Source organism: Schistocerca serialis, chromosome 2, assembly GCF_023864345.2.
Source record: "Schistocerca serialis cubense isolate TAMUIC-IGC-003099 chromosome 2, iqSchSeri2.2, whole genome shotgun sequence".
Classification (NCBI taxonomy): domain Eukaryota; kingdom Metazoa; phylum Arthropoda; class Insecta; order Orthoptera; family Acrididae; genus Schistocerca; species Schistocerca serialis.
This window is the reverse complement of record NC_064639.1, coordinates 456,721,751-456,746,957: the sequence shown is the minus strand read 5'-3', so window position 1 is coordinate 456,746,957 and position 25,207 is coordinate 456,721,751. Positions and strand designations below refer to the sequence as shown.

Genomic DNA, 25,207 nt, shown 5'->3' with positions numbered 1-25,207 from the left:
AATTCAGGGGGGGTGGGGGTGGTTGTGGCGTCCAACTCAGTTCTTCCACTATACCCAATTTTGCTCCAAAATGTGTCCTCCCCCATATCTACATGTTTAAGTTCTCTGGTCTAGAAGTGCCCAGACTTTCCAAGTCTATATAAGGTCTCCACTCATCTGTATTTTTCATTTCCACTGTCTCTTCTATATTTTGCTCCCACTCCCACTGTTTCACTCTCCATCCATTTCTCTTTTACTTCCACTGTCCCTCACTGCTATTGTCTTCACCCACCTCTCATTCTCTTCACCATGCATCTCTTCTCTCTTTCTCTCCCACTGGCACTGTCTCCTTTCTCTTTGCCACTCTCTTTTGGCACAAAACGTGTGAATATGTTTGCATGCTAAAAGTTTTGCTGAGGAAAGTGGAATGAAGACCAGAGCAGTTGATTCCCAATTTTCAGTCCTAGTTGCCTTTTTTGTGATCAGACTGCGTTTTTCAGCTGGTTCTTTTCTTTTCCCTGTTACAGCGGGAGGGGGGGTGCTTACATAAAATGGATTCTGTACGTCAGTAAAGTTTTGACTTTTTATATACTTCAACACATTTATATACTTTGATGCACATAAACAACAAATAGGTAGGAATAATAGATTATCACAGAATGCAGAATAGGAATTATTCTCATCCAAATGGGGATTGCCTTTTGTTTCATCCAAATACAATAAATAGAGTCCTACACTAAATTAAAAAAATAAAACCACCACCTTGAGGAATAAAAAAAGAAAAAAATTAAAGCAGTACCACAGAAGTACAATCCGAAGTGACCACGCCACAAAATATAAGCTGCTTCTAGTTTAAAGTGAGCACAGGACTCCCATCCTATGGAAGTTAACTTTACACTACTTTATATTCAAATGCACAACATTTTTAGGCCACAACTAGAGCATGCAGTAAAATCGCAATGTCTGAATTTCATGTGATAAAATAATTTTTTGTAAGTTACTTATACCATGAGTTGGCACCGTTGAATAATTTCCAGGTCAAGACAGCCTGTGTAGGTGTGAAGTGCCCATTATATAGGGACAGCATGTCACAGTTTTGTTGGTGAAAAAATGACAACTAAAATTATAGTTCGGTAACCTCGGAACCCTTCCTATCACCTCAGAACCCTTGCCATGTGTCCAATACATTAGTTAAACCTATATTTATGCCTCAGAGTGGATATGTTTTTGCGGCGTAAGTATGGTAACTTTGAACCTCTGTATCATGGTAATGAGTAATGATGCCAAAACAAGTTTCAAACTTCCTTTAAGGATATCACCTTATGAACATAAGGTAAAACGTTTTACAATCTGCCATGAATAGAAATTATAGAAGGGAAGGGGCCATCCCCAAAACTGGTACTTTTCACAAAAACATTTTTTGGGGGGAGGGGGGGGTCTCAAGAACTGCCCAGAACAAATAGTGTCCACCTTAGACCACACCTAATGGCAAAAGAATAAACTGATTTGCTCAATTTGCCTGGGACCAGGATAACATTGAGTGACAAGATGTACTAAGTTGTTTTAAGGAGAGATCAGCAGTACCAGGATTGGATATAATGGTCTGGGAAATCTCCTTTTGAACTAGGCTGGTGGGATCTGAACAAATACATTTGCCCCAAGTGCAAAGGCTGTACGGGAGGGAATGTTTGACATTGAAAGGATGGAAACTGTCAAAATATGAGAACTGCTGTTTGTCAGTATATTTAATAAAAACAGAAATGTGTAGCTGACCCTCTGTGAGACCGAGGTCAACATCAAGGAACATGCCATGGTATTCGGAATAAGGCAGTGTGAAATTTAACTGGGAGAATGTATGTAGAGATTCCACAAATTTTAACACGTTAGTCACACCTGAGTCGATATGGAAAGATGTCATCAATGTATCTAAACCAAACCTGTGCCTGAAGGCTTTTGGGTAACATGAAATCGTCCTCAAAGAGACCCAGGAACAGTTTGGTATACAAGGAGTTGTCCTGATTCCCACAGCCATGCCCCTGATATGTTTGTATGTCTCCCCACCAAAGATAAGGTAGTTGCTGGCAAGAATGAAATTGATTACTGTGACCAAGAAGGATGTCATATGTTTGGAATCAAGTGGGCATTGATGGTGGTAATGTTCAGCAGCAGTACATGGGGGATGTTGGTATAAAGGGAGGTTCCTTCAATTGGGAAGCAAAGTGTGTGATGGGAATGGGACAGGCACAGATTCAAATGAACTAATAAATGGTTGTGAACTAATAAATTGTTGGCGTCTTTAATACAGAAGGGAAATCTTTGTACTATAGACTGCAGGTGTAGATCAAAATGGGCAGATATACATTTGGTGGGTGCTCTGAAGCCAGCAACTATGGGACAGGTAGGGTAAATGGGTTGGTGGATCTTAGGAAGAAAGTAAAAGGTGGAGATGTTTGGGTGGGATAATAAGTTCTATGGATTGAGCTGTTAGTTCTTGTGAGAGACCTGGCATTTTAAGGAGGGACTTTAGATCTTTCTGTATCATAGGGATGCAATCTTTATGGCAGATCCTGTACAATGAGTTGTCAGACAGCTGGTGTAGATCCCTTGTCCGCTCAGCTGATAATAATGGAATCATCAATTTTTAAGGGACAAAGAGCCCAGAGTTCTGCAGAGGATAGGCTAGGATCATGTTGTAGGGACCTGAAAAAGGGATGTGAAGCAATGCCAGATGTTACGGATTTCTTGTAAGACTTGTAAGGGGTGATTTTGAGGTAGTGGTGGTGGGTCAATTTGGAATCATGGTTAGAACTGTTTAAGGCAAGGTTCACTGTCAGGTTTGCTGTTGAAAAGGTTCTGGTTTTGGGTTGCAAAGAGATGTTTCCAGTTGACACTACACGTGAAGAGAATAGGTCCTTCACCAAACCAGAAACGTATGTTTAGGGCTGAAAGTAAGACCCCCTCCCCCAGGTTATTCAGGAAGTGCAAGTGTCTTAGATGAAAGGGTTGAGAACACTATACTGATGTGGCTGGCTCTTGTGATCATGAGTTACCATTGCTCTCAGAGCCAGTGTTGAAGGCTAGGGAATGTTAAGAATGTTGGCCAAGCTCAGTTTGTAGGAGAGAATGGTGGTTGATGGTGTGGCTGTTTTGGGAGCTGAAAAGAAGTTGGAAGGAAAACACCACTGTTGAGGTAGTTTAGCATAAGATTGGATAGCTTTTTGTGGTGAAGTCTGGCTTGTTATTGTACAGTTTGAAACAGGCTTGGAAGATGACACCATCCGCGGAAACAAGAGAGGCAGGTAACTGCAGATTTTGTACAATGAGAGAGATGCAAGACCCATGTCAGACCTTATGCTCCTCCTCCACCCATTTCCCTATCCTACGGCTCCTACCCCTGTGTCTGTCCCTGCTGTAGGACTCGTCCTATGCACCCTCCTGCCACTACCTGTATCAGACTTGTTGCTGGTAAAACATACATTATCAAAGGTAGAGCCACTAGTGGAATGATGAATGTTGTGTACCAGCTGTTATGTAAACAGTATTCGGCCTTCTATATTGGTATGACTAGCATCACGTTATCAGTCAGGATGAATACAACACAACAGTTGTGACCTCGTGCCTGTTTCATCATATGTGCCATCTGGATTCTTCCCCAGACACTAAGTTCTCAGAACTCAACAGATAGGTACTGGCATAACAATGCCACCTGGCCTTAATTTACATTAATTTCTTCAGTATCAGCATTTCTTCTTAGTAACTATTCCTTTCATTACTCTCTTTTAGTTTTCTATATATTTTTTGCCTGTCTATTTTCCCTCCACACTCCACCATGCACTTGGCTTTTTGTTCTTATTAACTCTTACACAATGTTTTGTCAGTAACCTCTGTGTTGTTTATTATGCTCTCTGACTATTCTAGACTCTCAAGTTTTCAAATCCTGCTCAGTTTATTTCTAACAATCTTTCCTTTTCAACCTATCCAGTAAACCTCCCCTAGCCCAGGATTCTGGACAACTTTTCGAAACTATCCCTATTTCCTAAACAATGCCAGTCATTTTCCTTCATTCTTCTTCGTTGCTCCTCAACTCTTCTCGTTGCTCCTCAACTCTTCTGCCTGAAAAAGGAGCTACTGGCTCTGAAACCTTGCAAATTTTGTTAATGTGTGTGTGTGTGTGTGTGTGTGTGTGTGTGTGTGTGTGTGTGTGTGTGTGTTTCTCCCGCTGCCACTTGGGGCATAGATTTTCGATCTACCCAGTTACATAATATTTTCAAAAACTGAAAATTGATTATTTTTGTTGATAATTAATTTTTTGATTGCTTGTAAGCACAAGTCTGTGATAATGGTAAACATTGAAATGTTTGTGGCACAGAACTCTAGCATACCAGTAAAGGTGCCAAAACAAGAGAGACAGCCCTCAGATGAAAGTGCAAACAGACTGTACCAATGTGTTCTGGATCCTCTAGCAATATGCAGAACTTGATGACTATCTCAGATATACGCTAAAGTGTATTTTTGTTGGACCATCTATAAAAGTTTCTTTCCATTCCACTCAAGGATCAGATGTGAAATGCAATCTCCACAAGACAAATACCGAGGAGGCGAGGCTGAAGAATATTCACAGTTTCTACCAGAAGATCTAGTTCTTTTGCATTGTCTCAGCAGGTTCTCACAAAATTTGGTCTCTTTACTTAAGTGTCTTTTAGTTATGACTTATCATTAGTTTTGTTGCACCCCACCGTCAATGAAACAAACCTGCAAACATCTTTCTTGGCATACGCTCAATGGTACTTGGTCCCTTAGTTGTTTCATAGGCAATCTCTTTTCCCAACAAACACCAGTTTCCCACAATCCTGTCATTTACTGCACCTGCAATTGAGCCTATTTGTTTGTTCTACCCTACAAGAAAGGCATGCATCACAGAGATATTTACAACTGAAATTCTGAGACAGTATGTTCTGGGTAGAGTCAGATAGCATATTACTTTCTCCAACATGTCTCACAAAATAATGACAATGAGAACATTCAAGAAATTAGGGTTGTTAACAAAGAGGTTTACCAACCATCACTCTTTCCAACCACCATTTGCAAATGGAACAGGGGAAGGGGTGGGGATGATCAGTTAGTGGTACTAAAGTACCCTCCCTCACACACCACTAGGTGGTTTGTAGAGTATATATGTAGATGTTTATCTCTAAACACACTACTACTCCAAAGTATTTGCGCAACATGACTTTACTTTTGTCAACATGACTGTCTACTTTTGTCACAACAGAAGACAATTCAAAAATTGTCCACAGTTCCAGACTCTGACTCGGAACCTAGGAATCAAGTTATTAAGAAGCTTACCCAAAACCCTATATGATGGTATACAAGACACTTAACTTTCCATAAAAACTCCAAGACTACCTGCTGGAAAAGGAATTTTACACTGGTAAAGAGCACACATTAAATTAAATTTGTATATATTGTTCTTAATAACTAATTGTGTGCAAGAGCGTATAATTCAAAATGGTTGATTCTTTGGAAATAAATGATTTTGAATGTCTTCTGTTGTTAATGTGTCCTATATTACACATGCACTTGCTGAACACACTGTAATTCTACAGGATCAAATACAATTCAGTTAAATATAGCAGTTTTAAGGAAATCAGGGTCTACATTGATGCATAATCTCCTAAGAGAATCATGACATTTACTACGAACTACTGATCTCTGGGATTTTAGTAACTGTAGGCTCTTACTGTATAATCTTCCACATCTGCATTGCACCACAAAAATTTATATTAAAGACCTGATCTATGGTATACTACAACTGTTGCTGGACAAGCTACCAAGGTGTCAGGGATTATGGCAATGAAAGTTCATCAGTAAATTAAAGGCTTTCATCCTTTAGAACCAGTTACTGAATTTAAATTTCAGGTAACACTGACTGAACAGAATACACTTGTTGCTGCTGTTCAACGTATTCAGTGCCCAGAAGTCACCTCATGGAATACAAATTTTTTAAGATAATAAAATGGTTGCACTACAGGTAGATCATCTCAGGGAATTATGTCCAGCATTAGTAAATGTTTAGAACATGCCTACAGCATTATGTAGACAAAGGAGACATCCTAACAAAACATTAAAAAAAACTATAGAAAAGGCAAATAGTCTAAGGTTGTATAATGTGGAATTTACTCAGTGTAACAGTAGCAGTAGTCAGTGTAATTATAATTTTCCAGGCAATTATGAATTCTGAATATGAAACAATGGAGCCTCCAGGTAAGAATATCAACAATGTAGGAAAAGACAGATTGCTGCTTACTGTAAAGATTACATGTTAAATTGCAGACAGACACGATTAAAAGGTCACTTACACATAAACTTTCGGTCACAGTCTTTATTGGAAAAAGATAAACACACACCATCCATTCACACAAGCAAGCAAACCTCATGCAAACATGACCGCCAATTATGGCAGCTCGCGCCAAAATGCATTCTGGCTCGAGCTGCCAGAATTGGCAGTCATATGTACGGTCTGTGTTTCCCTTTTTCTGATGAAGGCTGTGGCTTACGGCTTGCGTGTAAATGTCTCTAATTGTACCAGTCTGCAATTTAATGTGTAATACTTATGGTTAGTACTGATCTGTCTTTTCTTACATTGTTAATTTTGAATATGAGACAGATCTGAAATAACATGGGCTTGGCATTTCAAGGGGGGAGGGGGGATACATGGGAAACACATTTATTGGTGTTGTGGAAAATGATGCTTAATGGTTGAACTGTTTAGAGCAGGCTTATAGTCAAAGTTAATTGTCAGCTCAGTACAAAATTGCATAAAATTTTAGATGGACTTGGTATATTACACATTTGTCACTAATGAAAGACAGTGCTATTTCTATTGGCTTTTAATTAGTTTTTTGGAAGAGAGATTTTATCTATGGATGGCGCAAAAGGAGTGGGCTGTGGGGAAATTAAGATCTATTATCCCTGTGTAGCACAGAAACTGTTATAATGATTTAAAAAAGATATTGCTTAAGTTATAAAACTTTAAAATTTGGTATATCATGTATGGAAACACCAATTTGTATCTGAAATTAGACCAAAAATTTCAATGCAATTGAACACGCTTCACATCTTAGTGAGACCATGAAAAGAAGAAACATAGTACCACATAAAGAGCCCTAGCTACATCTACATCTACATGACTACTCTGCAACTCACATTTAAGTGCTTGGCAGAGGGTTCATCGAACCACAATCATACTATCTCTCTACCATTCCACTTCCGAACAGCGCGCGGGAAAAACGAACACCTAAACCTTTCTGTTCGAGCTCTCATTTCTCTTATTTTATTTTGATGATCATTCCTACCTATGTAGGTTGGGCTCAACAAAATATTTTCGCATTCGGAAGAGAAAGTTGGTGACTGAAATTTCGTAAATAGATCTCGCCGCGACGAAAAACGTCTTTGCTTTAATGACTTCCATCCCAACTCACGTATCATATCTGCCACACTCTCTCCCCTATTACGCGATAATACAAAACGAGCTGCGCTTTTTTGCACCCTTTCGATGTCCTCCGTCAATCCCACCTGGTAAGGATCCCACACCGCGCAGCAATATTCTAACAGAGGACGAATGAGTGTAGTGTAAGTTGTCTCTTTAGCGGACTTGTTGCATCTTCTAAGTGTCCTGCCAATGAAACACAACCTTTGGCTCGCCTTCCCCACAATATTATCTATGTGGTCTTTCCAACTGAAGTTGTTCGTGATTTTAACACCCAGGTACTTAGTTGAATTGACAGCCTTGATAATTGTACTATTTATCAAGTAATCGAATTCCAACGGATTTCTTTTGGAACTCATGTGGATCACCTCACACTTTTGTTATTTAGCGTCAACTGCCACCTGCCACACCATATAGAAATCTTTTCTAAATCGCTTGCAACTGATACTGGTCTTCGGATGACCTTACTAGATGGTAAATTACAGCATCATCTGCGAACAACCTAAGAGAACTGCTCAGATTGTCACCCAGGTCATTTATATAGATCAGGAACAGCAGAGGTCCCAGGACGCTTCCCTGGGGAACACCTGATATCACTTCAGTTTTACTCGATGATTTGCCATCTATTACTATGAACTGCGACCTTCCTGACAGGAAATCACGAATCCAGTCGCACAACTGAGACGATACCCCATAGGCCCACAGCTTGATTAGAAGTCACTTGTGAGGAACGGTGTCAAAAGCTTTCCGGAAATCCAGAAATACGGAATCAACCTGAGATCCCCTGTCAATAGTGGCCATTACTTCGTGCGAATAAAGAGCTAGCTGCGTTGCACAAGAACAATGTTTTCTGAAACCATGCTGATTACGTATCAATAGATTGTTCCCTTCGAGGTGATTCGTAATGTTTGAATACAGTATATGCTCCAAAACCCTACTCCAAACCGATGTCAATGATATAGGTCTGTAGTTCGATGGATTACTCCTACTACCCTTCTTAAACACTGGTGCGACCTGCACAATTTTCCAATCTGTAGGTACAGATCTATCGGTGAGCGAGCGGTTGTATGTGATTGCTAAGCAGGGAGCTATTGTATCAGCATAATCTGAAAGGAACCTAACCAGTATACAATCTGGACCTGAAGACTTTCCCGTATCAAGCGATTTGAGTTGCTTCGCAACCCCTAAGGTATCTACTATTAAGAAAATCATGCTAGCAGCTGTTTGTGTTTCAAATTCTGGAATATTCCATTCGTCTTCCCTGGTGAAGGAATTTCGGAAAACCGCGTTCACGAACTCCGCTTCAAGGGCACAGTCATCGGTAACAGTACCATCGGCACTGCGCAGCGAAGGTATTGACTGCGTCTTGCCGCTTGTGTACTTTACATATGACCAGAATTTCTTCGGATTTTCTACCAAATTTCGAGACAATGTTTCATTGTGGAACCTATTAAAGGCATCTCGCATTGAAGTCCGTGCCAAATTTCGCACGTCTGTAAATTTTAGCCAATTTTCGGGATTTCGCGTTCTTCTGAACTTCGCATGCTTTTTCGGTTGCCTCTGCAACAGCGTTCGGACCTGTTTTGTGTAGCATGGGGGATCAGTTCCATCTCTTACCAATTTATGAGGTATGAATCTCTGAATTGCTGTTGCTACTGTACCTTTGAATTTGAGCCACATCTTGTCTACATTTGCATAGTTAGTTCGGAAGGAATGGAGATTGTCTCTTAGGAAGGCTTCTAGTGACACTTTATCCGCTTTTTTAAATAAAATTGTTTTGCGTTTGTTTCTGGTGGATTTGGAAGAAACGGTATTGAGCCTAGCAACAACGACCTTGTGATCACTAATCCCTGTATCAGTCATGTTGCTCTCTATTAGCTCTGGATTGTTTGTGGCTACGAGGTCAAGCGTGTTTTCACAACCATTTACAATTTGTGTGGGTTCGTGGACTAACTGCTCACAATAATTTTCGGAGAAAGCATTTAGGACAATCTCAGAAGATGTTTTCTGCCTACCACCGGTTTTGAACAAGTATTTTTGTCAACATATAGAGGGAAGGTTGAAGTCCCCACCAACTATAACCGTATGAGTGAGGTATTTATTTGTTACGAGACTCAAATTTTCTCTGAACTGTTCAGCAACTATATCATCGGAGTCTGGGGGTCGGTAGAAGGAGCCAATTATTAACTTAGTTCGGCTGTTAAGTATAACCTCCACCCATACCAATTCGCACTGAGTATCTACTTTGACTTCCCTACAAGATAAACCAGTACTGACAGACACAAACACTCCACCACCAATTCTGCCTAATCTATCTTTCCTGAAAACCGTCTGAGACTTCGTAAAAATTTCTGCAGAACTTATTTCAGGCTTTAGCCCGCTTTCTGTACCTCTAATGATTGCAGCTTCTGTGCTTTCTATTAGCACTTGAAGCTCAGGGACTTTCCCAGCACAACAACAACAATTTACAATTACAATTCCGACTGTTCCTTGATCCAAGCACGTCCTGCACCCTTTGAGATTGCAGCCCACCCCGTACTTTCCCGAGGCCTTCTAACCTAAAAAACCGCCCAGTCCATGCCACACAGCCTCCGCTACCCGTGTAGCCGCCAGCTGAGTGTAGTGAACTCCTGACCTATTCAGCGGAACCCGAAACCCCACCACCCTATGGCGCAAGTCAAGGAATCTGCAGCCAACACGGTCGCAAAACCGTCTGAGCCTCTGATTCAGACCCTCCACCCGGCTCTGCACCAAAGGTCCGCAGTCGGTTCTGTCAACGATGCTGCAGATGGTGAGCTCTGCCTTCATCTCGTAAGCAAGATAGGCAGCCTTCACCAAATCAGATAGCCACTGGAATCCAGAGAGAATTTCCTCAGATCCAAAGCGACACACGTCATTAGTGCCGACATGTGCCACCACCTGCAGCTGGCTGAACCCTGTGCTCTTCATGGCATCCGGAAGGACCCTTTCCACATCAGGAATGACTCCACCCGGAATGTACACGGAGTGCACACTGGATTTCTTCCCCTCCTTAGCCGCCATATCCCTAAGGGTCCCCATTACGCGACTAAAATTGGAGCTCCCAACTACCAATAAGCCCACCCTCCGCAATTGCCCGGACCTTGAAGGCTGAGAATGATCCTCTGAAACAGGGCAGGCAGCTGCATCTGGCTCAGCCAGAGACAGTGCCTGAAACCTGTTTGTCAGACGCAACGGGGAGGCTTTCTGATCAGCCTCTGGGGATGTCTTTCGCTGCCTAGCACGCCTTGGAACGACCTCCCAATCAACCACAGGCGAGAGATCAGCTCCACTGCAGGCAACAACTGGGGCAACCACAGCGGCAGACCGATCTGGGGACAGACAGGACGAGGTTGTCATCCCCGTGATACCCAAGCCCGGCTCCCCACAGTGGTGCCGATTGGCAACAGCCTCAAGCTGCACGACCGAAGTCAGCGCCGCTTGCAGCTGTGAGCAAAGGGATGCCAACTCAGCCCTCATCCGAACACAGCAATCACAGTCCCTGTCCATTCTAATCAATGTTGAACAACAGTTACTGAAACACGAGTCGGTGCCTAGAAAACGCAAGGGAAACACGCAAAGAATGTATGAACTAACCTGTACAAATGCCTAACGACTGCGCTACAATCTGCCTGAATTTATGATTGCAGTAACTAAAACTCGAAATTACACCTCCTATACGAAGCTCACACGCAATTTAAGTTAGAATCTACGAAGTAAACACTGAAGCGCGATGCTACAACTCTCAAATACTATAATACGCCCGAAATTTATGAATTAAACAATGCAAGTACCCAAAAACACGCAAAGAAATTAAGAATTAAACTATGTAACAAGTAAGTGAGCTAGGAGTATACGACTTGCTCCTGGCAGCTGCTTATCCAACGGCGGCAGCTAACTTCTGAAGAAACACAGGCTGTAAGATAACACGTTTAAAATGAAGTCTGCACTGGCATAAACAGCAAGATAGCTCCAATTTCTTTGAACTTCCATATCGTTTTTATTTTCAGTTTAGCACAATGTACTGCAACAGTTACAAAGTGGCAAACAATTTTTCCTTCACAGTTTTCATGCATCAATCAGAATAAACAGATTGCCAACTATTCACAACACATACTTATAATTAATTATATAAATAACAAACAGCTGATAATTTAGTAGTTCAAGGATGACACAGAAAATACTGTTTACCTCTGCGGTCTTAATCTTTTTTTCAATTATAAATAAAAATCAATAAAGATCTATGTCACATTCAATACTCACATTTTGATTCAGTGCCACATACAATGTAAATGGATCATTTAAAGTCAATGTTGATGCCCTCCTTATTCTTTCTTTCTTTGGAATGATTTTCCCTCCTCGTTGATACACAGGTATCTAGTCACCAGGCAAACAAGTAAAAATAAATAAGAACAGTGACGTAGTATTCAACATCATGAGGAAATTAACTACATCTATAGTGGCAAAACAATGAAGTTATATCATGAGTAAAGGTTTCATGTAGTGTACCAATTTTGTTTTACCTTGTCAATGGTGACTGGAATTTTTGTATGCTTTCCACCTTCAAATTTCTGGTAAGTATCCACATCATACCAAATCTCTGACACGCCTGGGTGGTACACTGTCACTTCTGTAGCCCCAGGACTTGTTACGGGATGAACAAGCAGAGAATCACCTGTAAAATAACTTATGGTGACTACTCATTTGTATGATTTCTGGAACACTACTGTACAGCATCTTTAGCAGTTAAATGGTTCAATGATGTGAACTGGTCAGGAAAGAAGCTTTGGATTAGCAATGAGTAGACTTCTGTCAGCTATTTTGTGAATTTATAGCATTTTGTAATAAAAGGGAAGGTGTGAATGAACAAGTGGACACACAACTGTACCAGCAATGGTCCAGAAAGAACAGAAAACTAGGAAGAAATACAGGCAAAGCAGCCTTCTTCCACATACAGTAGTGCTCACACTTATAATAACAGAAAACAAAGTAAAAACTATTGAATACAATTGATTACAACATACAAAGTGTTCCGGCGTAATGTCAAGTGCAAGCTTGACAGTCAAGAATGTTAGAGCCAAGAGGGCTGCGAGACGACATCAGCCAATAGTACATTGACCGACCCCTCTTTAAGACAACACTGAGACAGCAGCAGCCTCTAGGTGATGAGAACATAAGCACCGTTCTGCCTGGCCGCAGCCCAGTTGAAGACTAGCCGTCTATGAGATCTAAAGCAGTGACTTAGGAACTGTATAATTTCACTTGTATTAGGCACTTTCTATACTGATGAGATTTCTAATTTGTCTGTTGCCATTTGCTTGCTTGTAGACTGGCAATGGCAAGGAAAGCGTTTCTGAAGAAGAGAAATTTGTTAACATCATGTATAGATTTAAATGTCAGGAAGTCGTTTCTGAAAGTATTTGTATGGAGTGTAGCCATGTACAGAAATGAAACATGGACAATAAATAGTTTGGACAAGAAGAGTATAGAAGCTTTCGAAATTAGGTGCTACAGAAGAATGCTGAAGATTAGATGGGATACTAATGAGGAGGTATTGAAGGGAATTGGGGAGGAGTTTGTGGCACAACTTAACTAGAAGAAGGGACCAGTTGGTAGGACATATTCTGAGGCATCAAGGGATCACAAATTTAGTATTTGAGGGCAGCGTGGAGGGTAAAAATCATAGAGGGAGACCAAGATACACCAAGCAGATTCAGAAGGATATAGGTTGCAGTAAGTACTGGGAGATGATGAAGCTTGCACAGGATAGAGTAGCATGGAGAGCTGCATCAAACCAGTCTCAGGACTGAAGACAACAACAACAACAACAACAACAACAACAACATTTGCTTGCAACCCATCATTGTAAATGCTCAAAGTTAAGTACTGTCATTTATTTTCTGTAATAAACTTCAGTAATATGATTTGCTTGAACTGTTGTCTAGCAATCCAGGAAAGCAGGTTTCTTAGCCACTTCATATTAGACAAGTGGGTTGGACACAACATTGGCAACGAGGTGGTCAAAGGATTCCATAGCAACACCCTGAGCCTGGCTGCCAGAAATTTTCTTTTGAGTTTTGCTGGCGCATTAATTCTACATTTGCTTCTCTTTGCAGGGGTGTGTTTACTTGCTTTAACCATCTCTTGTAGTATTTTTGCTAATCAGTGTTTTCAGGTGGGCAGTGCAGAAAATTTCTTTACTTTTGTACTTATTTTTTCTGCTTGCCTTGTCTGTTTATTGCCTTTGTATTTTCAAATATGAGCAACCCACTTCACCAACCTCAATCCCCCCCACACACAGGTGCCTCAGCTGCAAGCGACAGATGCAACACACCTCATACAGATGTTTCAGCTTCAGACGCAAGAGATTGCATCTCTACTCAGTACAGTACAACAGCTCCTGGCGAATCAAATGAATGCAGTAGTACAGCAGCCACCTACAGCAGCTCCAAGTGCTATACTGCCTTTTCACCAGTTCCATGAACTAGAAGAAGAATTGCTCTAGTGGTTGCAACTGTTTGAAGCCCATGTAATTGCTCACAATGTACCAGGTACAATGAAACTTTTCTATTTCTTGTCCATGGTAGGAAGAGCAGTGTTCAGAATCATCCTAACACAAACCTGAGTGAACTTCCGTATGATCAGGTTGTACATTCGCTAACTATTATGACCAACAAGTGAATGTGGTAGCAGCTATGTGTCAATTCTTTAATTGCAAGAAACGGTCAGAATAAACTTATCGTGTGTAATAGATTTTCAGGGTATGACGAGAACATGCAAATGCAAATGTGCTTGTGGTGCTTTGTATTCAGATGTGATGTTGCATGATGAGATTGTGTACAATGTAACTGATGTCAGATTCAGAGAACAGATTTTGAAACAGTCCAACCAATCATTTCAGCACGTAGTGCAAATACTAGAACAGTATGAATCTGGTGCTGTGTAGGCCGATAAGTTTGAGCAGCAAGCAATTTGTCGGGTTGAGTCCCTTGTTAGCGAACAGACCATTAGGCAGTGGCAGCTCGTGCACGCCACGCTGAGCAAACAACTCTTTAGACAGGCGATTGGAATTAAGTTATGCCCTTTGTGCTATTCACCACACAAATGCCAAGACTGCCCATCCCAACATGCACGATGTTATGCTTGTGTCATGAAAGGACATGTACCATCCGTATGTTTGCATCGGAACAAACTTAAGAAATCTGCCCACTCACAAAAAATGTCATCACAAGGACCTTGTAATTAATGCAATGTATTCAAAGCCTGCTGCGGGCATTAGCAAAACCAGCAAGCGAACATTTTCTTCAGTGCTATAACAGTCCAACAAAATTTTTGCTCATTTGCTTCTTTGTGGAAAATGTGTGAAATTTCTGTTGGACATGAGTGCCTCTGTTACACTGCTGAATCTTAATACATATGAACTGTTAGGTTCCTCACATCTGTCTAAAACTAGCATGCACCTGACAGCTTATAATGGACAAGACATTCCCGTACTTGGCAAATTGCCTGCCACATATCACTCGCATACGTGTACAGTAACTTTCACTGTGCTACAATCACTTGCTTGTGAGAACACATTTGACCTTGATTCATTTGATTTGTTTGGCTTTAACATTCAGGACAATGTATTGTCAGAGTCCGCATTCAATGCAAAAGACAGTGTTGCTAGCTTCCTGAAAGTATTCCCAGAACTTTTATCTGAAGATTTAGGCAAGGCTAACAATTTTGTTGCACATATCACTATCAAACACAATGCTCAGCCGAAATTTTGATGGGCCAGAACTGTTCTCATTACATTACAGGACAAAGTCACTGCTGAACTTCAAGAATTGCAAGATAGCGGAGCTATTGGGCCCATACAATCTAGTCAATGGGCAAGTCCACTGGTTTTTCTCCACAAACCTTCAGGTCACATTTGCCTCTTTATTGACTTTAAGTCTACAGTAAAAAAAACACAAACTGTGACTGATACTTACTCATTGCTACACCCAGAGGATCTCGTGGACAGATTAGGTGCTGGTTGTTACTTTTGAAAAATCGATTTCTGTGATGCATATCCTCAAATCCCACTAGATGAAGAATCTCAAAAAGTGTGTGTTGTAAATACTCATTTGGGCTTGTTTAAATATTTGCGTTTGCCTTTTGGCAGTGCTTCTGCACCCGCAATTTTCCAATGAACTTTGGAACATCTGACTGCTCAAGCACCAAACTGTTCAAACTATTTGGATGATATTCTCATAGCAGGTCATAAACCTGAAGAACATATTGCAAATTTGCATGCTTTGTTTCGTGTATTACCTGATGCAGGACTAAAGTGCAGACTGGACAAGTGTGATTTCTTTTTTAAACCTGAGTTGCAGTATCTATGTCAGGTCATCAACAGTCAAGGCGTACATCATCTTCATTTGCATTTGTTCGCCATAGGTGATTTGCCAGTTCCTTGCAATGTCACAGAATTGCAGTTATTTTTAGGGGAAATGAACTATTATATTCGGTTCATACCGAATGCTGCACATGTTCCCTTTGTCTGGACAGATGTGTGTCAAGAAGCTTTTCACAAACTAAAAAGATGCATTGCTCAGTGATTGCTGCTTAGATCATTTTGATCCTCAAAAACCAGTTGTGTTGCACGTTGACGCTTCAGGGTGTATACGCGGACAAGGAAAAAAATTCCAGGGTGTTTCCCAGATTTCCGGGTTACAAAATACACTTTCTCCTGGGTGAAAATATGCTTTTTCCATGTTAAGTGACAATATACTTTCCCTTGGGATCATAAAACTTAGCAATCCTTTGAAGGGTTAAGGTTTTACACACCGGCATAGAACCTCCTGCTACTTTAAGAAATGAACCCCAGAAGAAAAAATGTGTTTTGGAAAGATCTTTGATGTGCAGCAACATGTACGCTGCATATTTTTGTATTACGAAAATATATAGTCAAATTCCACCAAACGACAGAACGTTTGTTTCTAAAGCATTGAAATTGTGATCACAAAGTGTTTTTGTAAGCCAATCATAGCTCATGTCACGTGATCTCACTAGCCGATGATAGCAGATATTCAACGCGTTTACATGGGGCTCCCAAAACTGGATTTCGTAAACCGGTCTCCCAGTACCGATCCTGGGTGGACCTGTAAACATTTCAAAATCCGTTCTGGAAATCCGCTTCTGGTTGCTGGTTTTCCAAACCTGCAATCAATTTTCGCTCCCATGTAAACACAACCTCTTTTAAAATGTGCTTGGGCTATCAGGTTTAGTCTTATTTTTAAAAAAATTCGGGTAATATGGACGGAGTAGCTTTTTGTAAAGTGAATGATAAGTAGGAATGTTAGACTAACTATCTACAACTAGTCTAGTTGAAGTGAAATAGCGATTGTGCTGACGAAATCAGAAACTGTAACAGCTGTTTTCCAGGTGCTGTACTTAACCGTGCTGACGAATCCACTTCACACCTTAAAGTGTAAACACGATAGTGAAAAACAGTTTCCGAAATTCTGTTTTCGTCTTTCAGAAGACGTGTCGCATGTAAACGTAATGATTCAGAGCATAGGACATGTGATGTAGTCAGCCTATAGCAACATCACTGTTAAGTAGCGCAAGCACTCAAATAGGTAAAGTTAATGGTTTAAATTAATGTACACAGTGTAGCTACAAGAAAAGCTAAGCTTTCATATGTAACATTTGTCTTTTTGTGTGTGTTACACTTCGATACATCACACAAATGTGTCAGCAAAATTTAAAGTAATGATGCAAATGTCTGGTCTTCTGGGTTCGAAATTCTTCTAAGTGGCTGGCTCTCAAAGGATTAAGCTTTAAATTACAATCAAACGCTCTGTGGTTTAAAAAATTCAAAGCACATTCGCACAATTGACATAACTCATATTGTGTACAGTAAAATGTGGTTTGAAAGTAACGCTTTTTCAAACAACCAATTGCAAATTTTCCCGCGACCTGTCAGAATTCGTTTCAGCAGTTGTCAGAAAGCACCAGAAAATAGTGTTACTGTGCATGCACAGCTACGATGATGTTGGTAGCCTGTATGTGTGTACGTATATGGCATTATGTGATAAATGCAACAGGACATCAACAGATACTTCGAGCATCGGAATTTCGTTCAAAAATGGTTCAAATGGCTCTGAGCACTATGGACTTAACTGCCGTGGTCATCAGTCCCCTAAAACTACGAACTACTTAAACCTAACTAACCTAAGGACATCACACACATCCATGCCCAAGGCAGGATTCGAACCTGCGGCTCCGGACTGGAGCGCCTAGAACCGCACGGCCACCGCGGCCGGCTCAGAATTTCGTAAATCAAACTAAAACAAATAATTTGACTTGAAGAGAACATTTGTATGTCCAGATTCACAAAGAAGTAGGCCCCAAGATGATATTCAACTTTTAGTGTGGTTTTCGGAATGCAAATTTTCTTAGAGTACCAGTACTGTATTATCTCATGTTTAGTTCTTTATTATGGCACAATGCCATACGTCCCCAAAGATAACAACATGCACTTGAAATTTCACACATAGCTGACACTAGCTAATAGTATTTCAAATATATTTCGCACATAGCTGACACTAGCCAATAGTATTTCAAACATATTGACTGCCTCTGTGGAAAAGATTAATTAAGTCCAACTTTTATAATAAATTGACAAGAATAACTTAGTTGTTCGGCAAGATAATTAATAGCCAATTGCCAAAATCCTAGAAATAAAATTAAATCAGAAAACTAATAACATATTTTAGCCTCCCATAATTATGTGAATATTTTAATTCCCTTTATAGCTCCCGGCCATAGAAATCTGTTTTGTTCTTGAGAGCTGTAAACCAAGAGGAAACAGCAAAATCACTAAACGTAAACATCGTACACATGGAGACTACCCCTCATCCCACTACAACTCAAGACTGCTCTGCGTATGTGCAAATCTGGCAGCTTGGGTGCGCCAGAAAAATGTTTCCGGGTAGCATTTGGCTGCTTGTTGCTATTGCTGATACAGCTCATGTCTAGTTACCTTGATACAGCTAACAGCTGCATTTGAAGCAGCCAGAAGCGGGAGAAGGTACTGCTCATACGTAACTCAACTGCGCATGCACAGAAGCCCGCTGGCAACTGCTCAAACGAACCTAATGTAACATGTTGTGATGTAACGCCCATCGGAAGCAGTTTGTTGTTATGACATTTTGAATAGTCTTCGTGCTAAAGCTGTTGGCAGACGCTTGTGTGTGCACTGTGTTTTGTTGCTGTAAATAGCACATTTCCTTTGCAACTTAAGTTTTATCTATTTTTTTCCTCATTTATGTTTTATTGCTGCAGTATTATATTGCAGTAATGAGCTAAATCAAAATTCTATGTTAGAGTATCAGTTCTTACTGGCAAAAACTATAAAAAATTTAACTGAAAACTAGGAGAATAAAAAATTCTGGAACACTTAAAAATTCCCGGGTTTTTCCCAGTTTTCTCCCGGATGAAAAAATTCCCAGGTTTTTCCCAGATTTCCCAATTGTCCCGGAGCATATACATCCTGCGCTTCCTCTTATGGAATCGGGGCAATGCTTTCACACAGCACTGATTATAAAGACAGGCTTATTGCTTTCGCATCAAAAGTGTTGTCCAAAGCTCAGTGTAACCATTCACAAATTGAGAAAGAGGCTTCATTGCTGTCTCAATATCAGTACGAGATTGTGTAACATCCGAAGGCTCAATATGGTAATGCGGACGCACTTTCATGTCTTCCGATTGGCTCTGATACAGACTTTGACGCTTCTGCTGTATCTTGTTGTCACATTGATGATCAGGATTCTGAATTGCTACAATCTTTTCCTCTGAACTATTGGAAAATTACACAGGCCACGGAAGCTGTTTCAAATTTGAACATTTTGCTAAAATACATTTGCACATCTTGGCCTCACTCACTGCATAGCATAAAGAACTCAGTTGTGCACTGATACTTTGCACATCAGTATAGCCTTGCTATACAGCAAGGTGTGATTCTTGTTCAAAATGACAGTGGAAAGTCACGTGTTGATCCCTAAGGCTTTGCAAAAAGAAGTGTCGCAGTTACTTCACTAAGGACACTGGGGGGATTGTTCATAAGAAACAGTTAGCGCATCAACACTTGGCAGGGTATGGACACCCAAATAGAACAGATGACATCACAGTGTCATGCATGTGCGGAAAATCAGTCCGCTCCGCCACAAAAGTTCTCTGCTTGGCTTATGTTGCAATCACCATGGCAATGTGTGCACGTAGACTTTGCAGGACCCTTTTGGAACATTCATTGGTTAATTGTGGTAGACTCTTATAGTAAGTTTCCTTTTGCTGTGCCAATGAACTCAACAATGTCACAAAGAACAATTCAGGTGCTGTACACTATTTTTGCCTCGAAGATTTGCCAGAAATCAGAGTGTCGGACAAGTTTACGTCAAATGAATTTGAAACATTCTGTGAATGCAATGGCATACAGCATCTAACTACTGCACTGGTCCATCCACAATCAAAAGGCAAAGCATAACATTTTTTTAGAACCTTCACACAGCAGATGGCCAAACTTTGCACTGCACACAACAGGGATCACGTACCGCAAGTGTTTCTTGCCTCCTATCGTTTGCATCCACGAGATGGACCATCGCTGTCTGAATTAATTCACGGCCGCCGCCATCAGACACTGCTCCATATGCTCCACCCTCCTCAGCATCCAGTGCAAAAGGAAGGCTGAAAGTATCTTTTCACGTCGCATGACATTGTGTTTCTCACACTTTTAAGCAACAGCAGATGTTGGGCCGAGGCGAGATCCTCCATCGACTTCACATATGCATGTATCTCATTTCAGGCCCAGACAGGATGCAGCACCGACATCACTAACAAATTCATCACTGCCATGTGCACAGTGATCCTTCTGTGTCACTTCACCCACATTCACAGATCCCGAGGACAGCGCAGCCACAGCAACTGCCAGAGGGTGTCATCACAACATCGCTGAACGACTCCATGGAGACAGAGCCTTCACTGCCTCCGCCTGCATTCGTCCTACCAATGGAGCTGGACCTGCCCACACCGCAGCACCCAATGCCTTCTATGTCTGGTTATGGGCCTCAGGAGGTGGATGCGTACTGTTCTGGTTATTTTGCGGGGGACATTTCCGCCAGAGCGAAGGCTGGATGGCAAGGTACGACCAGAAGCCTGACGTCTCTTGCATCCACAGCTTCTGGTCTAGCACAACGTCCATACTCCTGCCTGCCCCTACCCTGCAAGCTCCCTATACTACGATGGTCCGTCACTTTGGGGGAGGATGTTTTGGCGTAACGTCGAGCACTGGCACGTCAGTCAAGAATGTTATTAGAGCGGAGAGGGCCGCGAGACAACATCAGCCAATCGTACGCTGACCGACCCCTCTTTAATACAACACCGAAATAGCAGCAGCCTCTAGGTGAAGAGAACATAAGCGCTGCTCCACCTGGCCACAGTCCAGTTGAAGACTAGCCATTTACAAGTGCTACAGCAGTGACTTAGGAACTGTACAATTTCACTTGTATTAGGCATTGTCTATACTGATGAGACTTCTTATTTGTCTGTTGTCATTTACTTGCAACCCATCATTGTAAATGCTCAAAGTTAAATACTGTCATTTATTTCCTGTAATAAACTTCATTAATACAATTTGCTTGAATTGTTGTCTAGCGATCCGAGAAGGCAGTTTTCCTAGCACCCTGTATTTGACTAACAGGCATGACACAACAAAAAGAAAGTAGGAACACGAGAATAGAGTGAAGAACAGGAACTACACAAGCCATATGGTGCACATAGTGTTTTCAATTACTGAATTTTATGCTTTATTTCAGTATTAATGTAGTTTTATATTCTTCATTTCACTGGCTATCTTAATCCCTATCTTTCAACCCTCTTCTGCATGTATCTACTTTATTCCAAGATTGATCTGCATTTGTAAACACAGGCCCACAAAAAATTCTTAGTCATCTAAAGTAAGTTTATCCTCAATTTACCTTTTTTGCAGGTACTATTCAAGCGTCATTTAGTCTGACCAAATGAAAGGCTAGTATGAGTCAATGGATAAATAACTGGTGATAGGAAAGGATAGACGTGCAGTATTACAGAAATTTTTCTGTCTCCACAGCAAAATGAAGACATCGACACAACATGTCATATCTGTCTTCCAAACATTACTAATAGTAACTAATTTTTGCAGTAAATAAACAACTGAGCGAAGTGCTGCTCTGCATAACACTGGACTCTCATTTCTGAACATAGGAAGTTCAAATAACTGTCCAGTTACTCTGATTTACATTTTCATGTGTGTTTTCATCCACTCCAGGAAAATGAAATTTATCTTCCAACACATTTGCAACAACAATATGGGTCACAAACTCCTTAGTTTTCCACATCTGCCTTAGAGAGTTTAATGTTTTATGGTAAAATATTTGGCAGTTATGACAGTTTTATGAAACCATTTTCAAGTATGGTTAGAACAACACAAGCTGGAGTATATTTTCAAAATTCTATTAATCAAATAGAAAATTGAACTGAATCTCACCTAGAAGATATTCATCGTCTACAGCAAAGACAGCTGTTTCAGATGGAAATTCGAGCCACAATGGCCACATGACTGGTAACCCTGAAATTTCATGTTCAAAAAACAAGGTGTAAATGTATGGAAGCAATGCATAGCGCTTGTTCAAAGCTTCCCTAATGTGGTGCAGTGTTGCATCATCAAACAACCATGGCTCTCGACGCTTTGTATCAATATGAGAGTGGGAGCGGAAAAATGGTTGAAATGCACCAGCCTGCAACATCAATAAAACAGGTACTTAGCTAATAATACAGCAAAAACACAAAGACCTTAAGCATGTTTATACAAACTTCTAATTACAAATTATTACATTAAAAATACATGGCACATTAACAGCTTTGCATTCTAGTTAATTCTGCAAACAATCTTTGAAATACAGGGTGTCAAAAGAACGGGAAATTTTGGAATGTGTTGTGGCAACACTGCGAGGCAGATGGCACTGAATGATACATAGACTGCTGCTTGCATTGTCTTGCAATTCAGTTAACAGTAAACAAGGAGCAATGGAATGGTGTACAGCATGCTTTTGTGGTAAAAGGTTATTTCAAGAATGGAAGTGTAAGGGCTGCACATCGACAATTTCACCATCATTTCAACATCTGATGGTATAGTGTTGTCCCCTCAGCACACGCAATCAACACATGGGTCACCAATTTTGAAGCAACAGGTTCTGCATTGACGTAGCAATCTGCAGAGAGACCCCATACTGCTCATACAAGAGACAATATCAAGGCTGTCCGAACTGCTTTCATAAGAAGCCCACAGCACTCTGTTCAAAGTCATGCAATTTCTCTACAGTTGCATCACTGGAGTGTTCAACAAATAATGAAAGTGGATCCAAAGTTCCATTTGTATAAGTTGAAGATCATTCAGCAACCTCTAGTGATCTGCTAATACAGAGACGATATGCTGAAAGCGTGTTAGCAAAAGTGCGAAACGAGAACAGTTTCATCAACAACCTGTTGATGTCAGATGAAGCTGCTTCTGCCTCAATGGCTTTCTCAGTAGACAGAATCCACATCAGCTACACGAGTGTCAGTTGTGCAACCACTGTAATGTCTGTTCATTATATTGCCATTATGGAAAGTTTTCTTGTGCATGAATTGCCTCATTTTCCTGCCAACAGTTGGTTTCAACATGAAGAAGCAATGGCACAGATACTGATGGAAGCCATGGGATGGTTGTTTGGTAACTGTGTGATATCAAGGCACAGTAACATTGCACGGTCCCGAAGATTGTCTGACCTGACAGGGGCCACTGTAAGAGTGCAGTTTATCGCACTTGACCTCCTATGACCGAAGAACTTAAAATCAAGAATACGAGAAGAAATTTCCGGGATTCCTACTAAAATGTCAAGTTGAGCCATGCATAACACTCCTATCAGGCTGCAGTGACGTGAGCACTGATGGGGAGCTCATCAATTGGATGTGATATTCAGGAAATAAAATAAAAACGCTTGTGACATTAAATAATGGCATACTTTGTATTATATATTGATATAAATAAATATGAGTAAAGTAATTCTACTCATCCATTAACCTTCATTACAAAATTTCCTGTTCTTTTGAGTCATCCTGTATATTTCTTCTTCTTTTGACATGCTTGGTGTAGTTAAGACATAACAAGACCATTTTACTTTTCATTTAACAATACACTCACTCACACATAAGCTATTTCTTTAATAATAGGATTACATTGTTTCTGACAAGGCAGTAATTTATATAAGAATTATCTACTAATTCAACTGTGAGGAGGATCAGTATATGATCGAAATACAAATGTACACTGATTGTTCCTGTTGAGTAATTGGATAATTCCTTTTCAGAAATGGCTAGTGTAATTAAAATATAGATATAAACTGGAATATATTATAGAAATTTATGGTCAAATATTTCATGTCTCACTATTTTAGATGAAATGCAAATTAATCATACAAAATCCTTATTGCTACATCCTCACTCTTTAGTTTTTAGTGCAATATATCATGTACAATGCATTAAAATTATTCACTTTCTTATAATACATTACTGGGAGAAAAAAAAGTACACCTGGAAAGACTTATGTTGATTTTGATCCAATGATGCCACATGTACTGATAGTGGTTTTAACATCATGTGCCATCAGAGAGTATAGTCATACAGCCAACAGCACACGATCAGTGTCTACCCTTTAATTGGGAATGCTCACAGCCAGAAGGCTCAGTGTGGTGAAAACATATGAAGCAAGCAGGTAACCATGCCATGGAGATGCTGCACACATGCTTCCAAGAGCCATTTGAGTGAGTTTGAAACGGGTCAAATTGTTTCCTTTCGTGTGGCAGCGTGGTACTTTCTAAGAATTACCATACAAGTTAGATGTGCTGCGTAAGTTATGCAACGATGCTGTATCACTGGTTACATGATCATAATCACACCTGCAGAAGTTCTGGATGTCCACGCAGCACAGACACCCGCCAGGATTGTCATATTGTAAGGGCAGCAGTGGCAGATCATACAGCTACCAAAGCAGAGATAAGGATCACTTAAGATGGAATGGCATGTCATGGTCTTCAGCAATGATAGCAAATTCTGCCTGTATGCAAGAGACGGTCATTTCCATGTACGACCTAGACCTCTTGGGCGCTGCCTCATAGAGTGCATTCGTCCAAGAATCACCGGCCCCATCCGATCCCTTATTATCTGGGGTGCAATAAGTGACAGCTCACATTCACCTTTCGTGTTTCTGGAGAGGACATTAGCCAGCGCTCAGTATATGCAGAATGTTATCAGCCATGTTCTTTTGCTGTTTTCACAAGAGGAAGGTGCTATGTTGTTCCAATGGGATAATGCTCACTCACACACTGCCCGTGAAAATGCACTCTGCAAGATGTGCAGAAAGTTCCCTAGCGAGCACGATCTCCGGACTTGTTTCCAGCCGGGCATGTGTGGGATATGATGGGACAAGAAGTGACTCGTGCAACTCGTCAACCAACAACTATTACAGAACTACGCGAACAGGTCAAGCAGGCATGGCATAATTATCCCAAGACAGTATTCCACATTTGTAAAATTGGCTGAATGTCAGAGTTAGCATGTGTGTTGCAACCCATGAAGGCTATACCATGTACTAATGTGGGTGTTTCAGCATGGGTTGAT

The 25,207-nt window shown here is 40.8% G+C and overlaps 1 protein-coding gene across 1 annotated transcript in view; it reads right to left on the bottom strand.

The window, feature by feature from the left end:
- The window catches only part of LOC126457352 (neutral alpha-glucosidase AB), a 120,796-nt gene that overhangs the window by 8,106 nt on the left and 87,483 nt on the right, over positions 1 to 25,207 (bottom strand). Inside the window, exons 12-14 of the mRNA XM_050093581.1 lie at positions 22,038 to 22,287; positions 12,010 to 12,161; positions 11,750 to 11,863 (exon numbers count right to left, since the gene is read on the bottom strand). Coding sequence (XP_049949538.1) covers positions 11,750 to 11,863; positions 12,010 to 12,161; positions 22,038 to 22,287 — 516 coding nt within the window. The remainder of the gene's footprint in view (positions 1 to 11,749; positions 11,864 to 12,009; positions 12,162 to 22,037; positions 22,288 to 25,207) is intronic.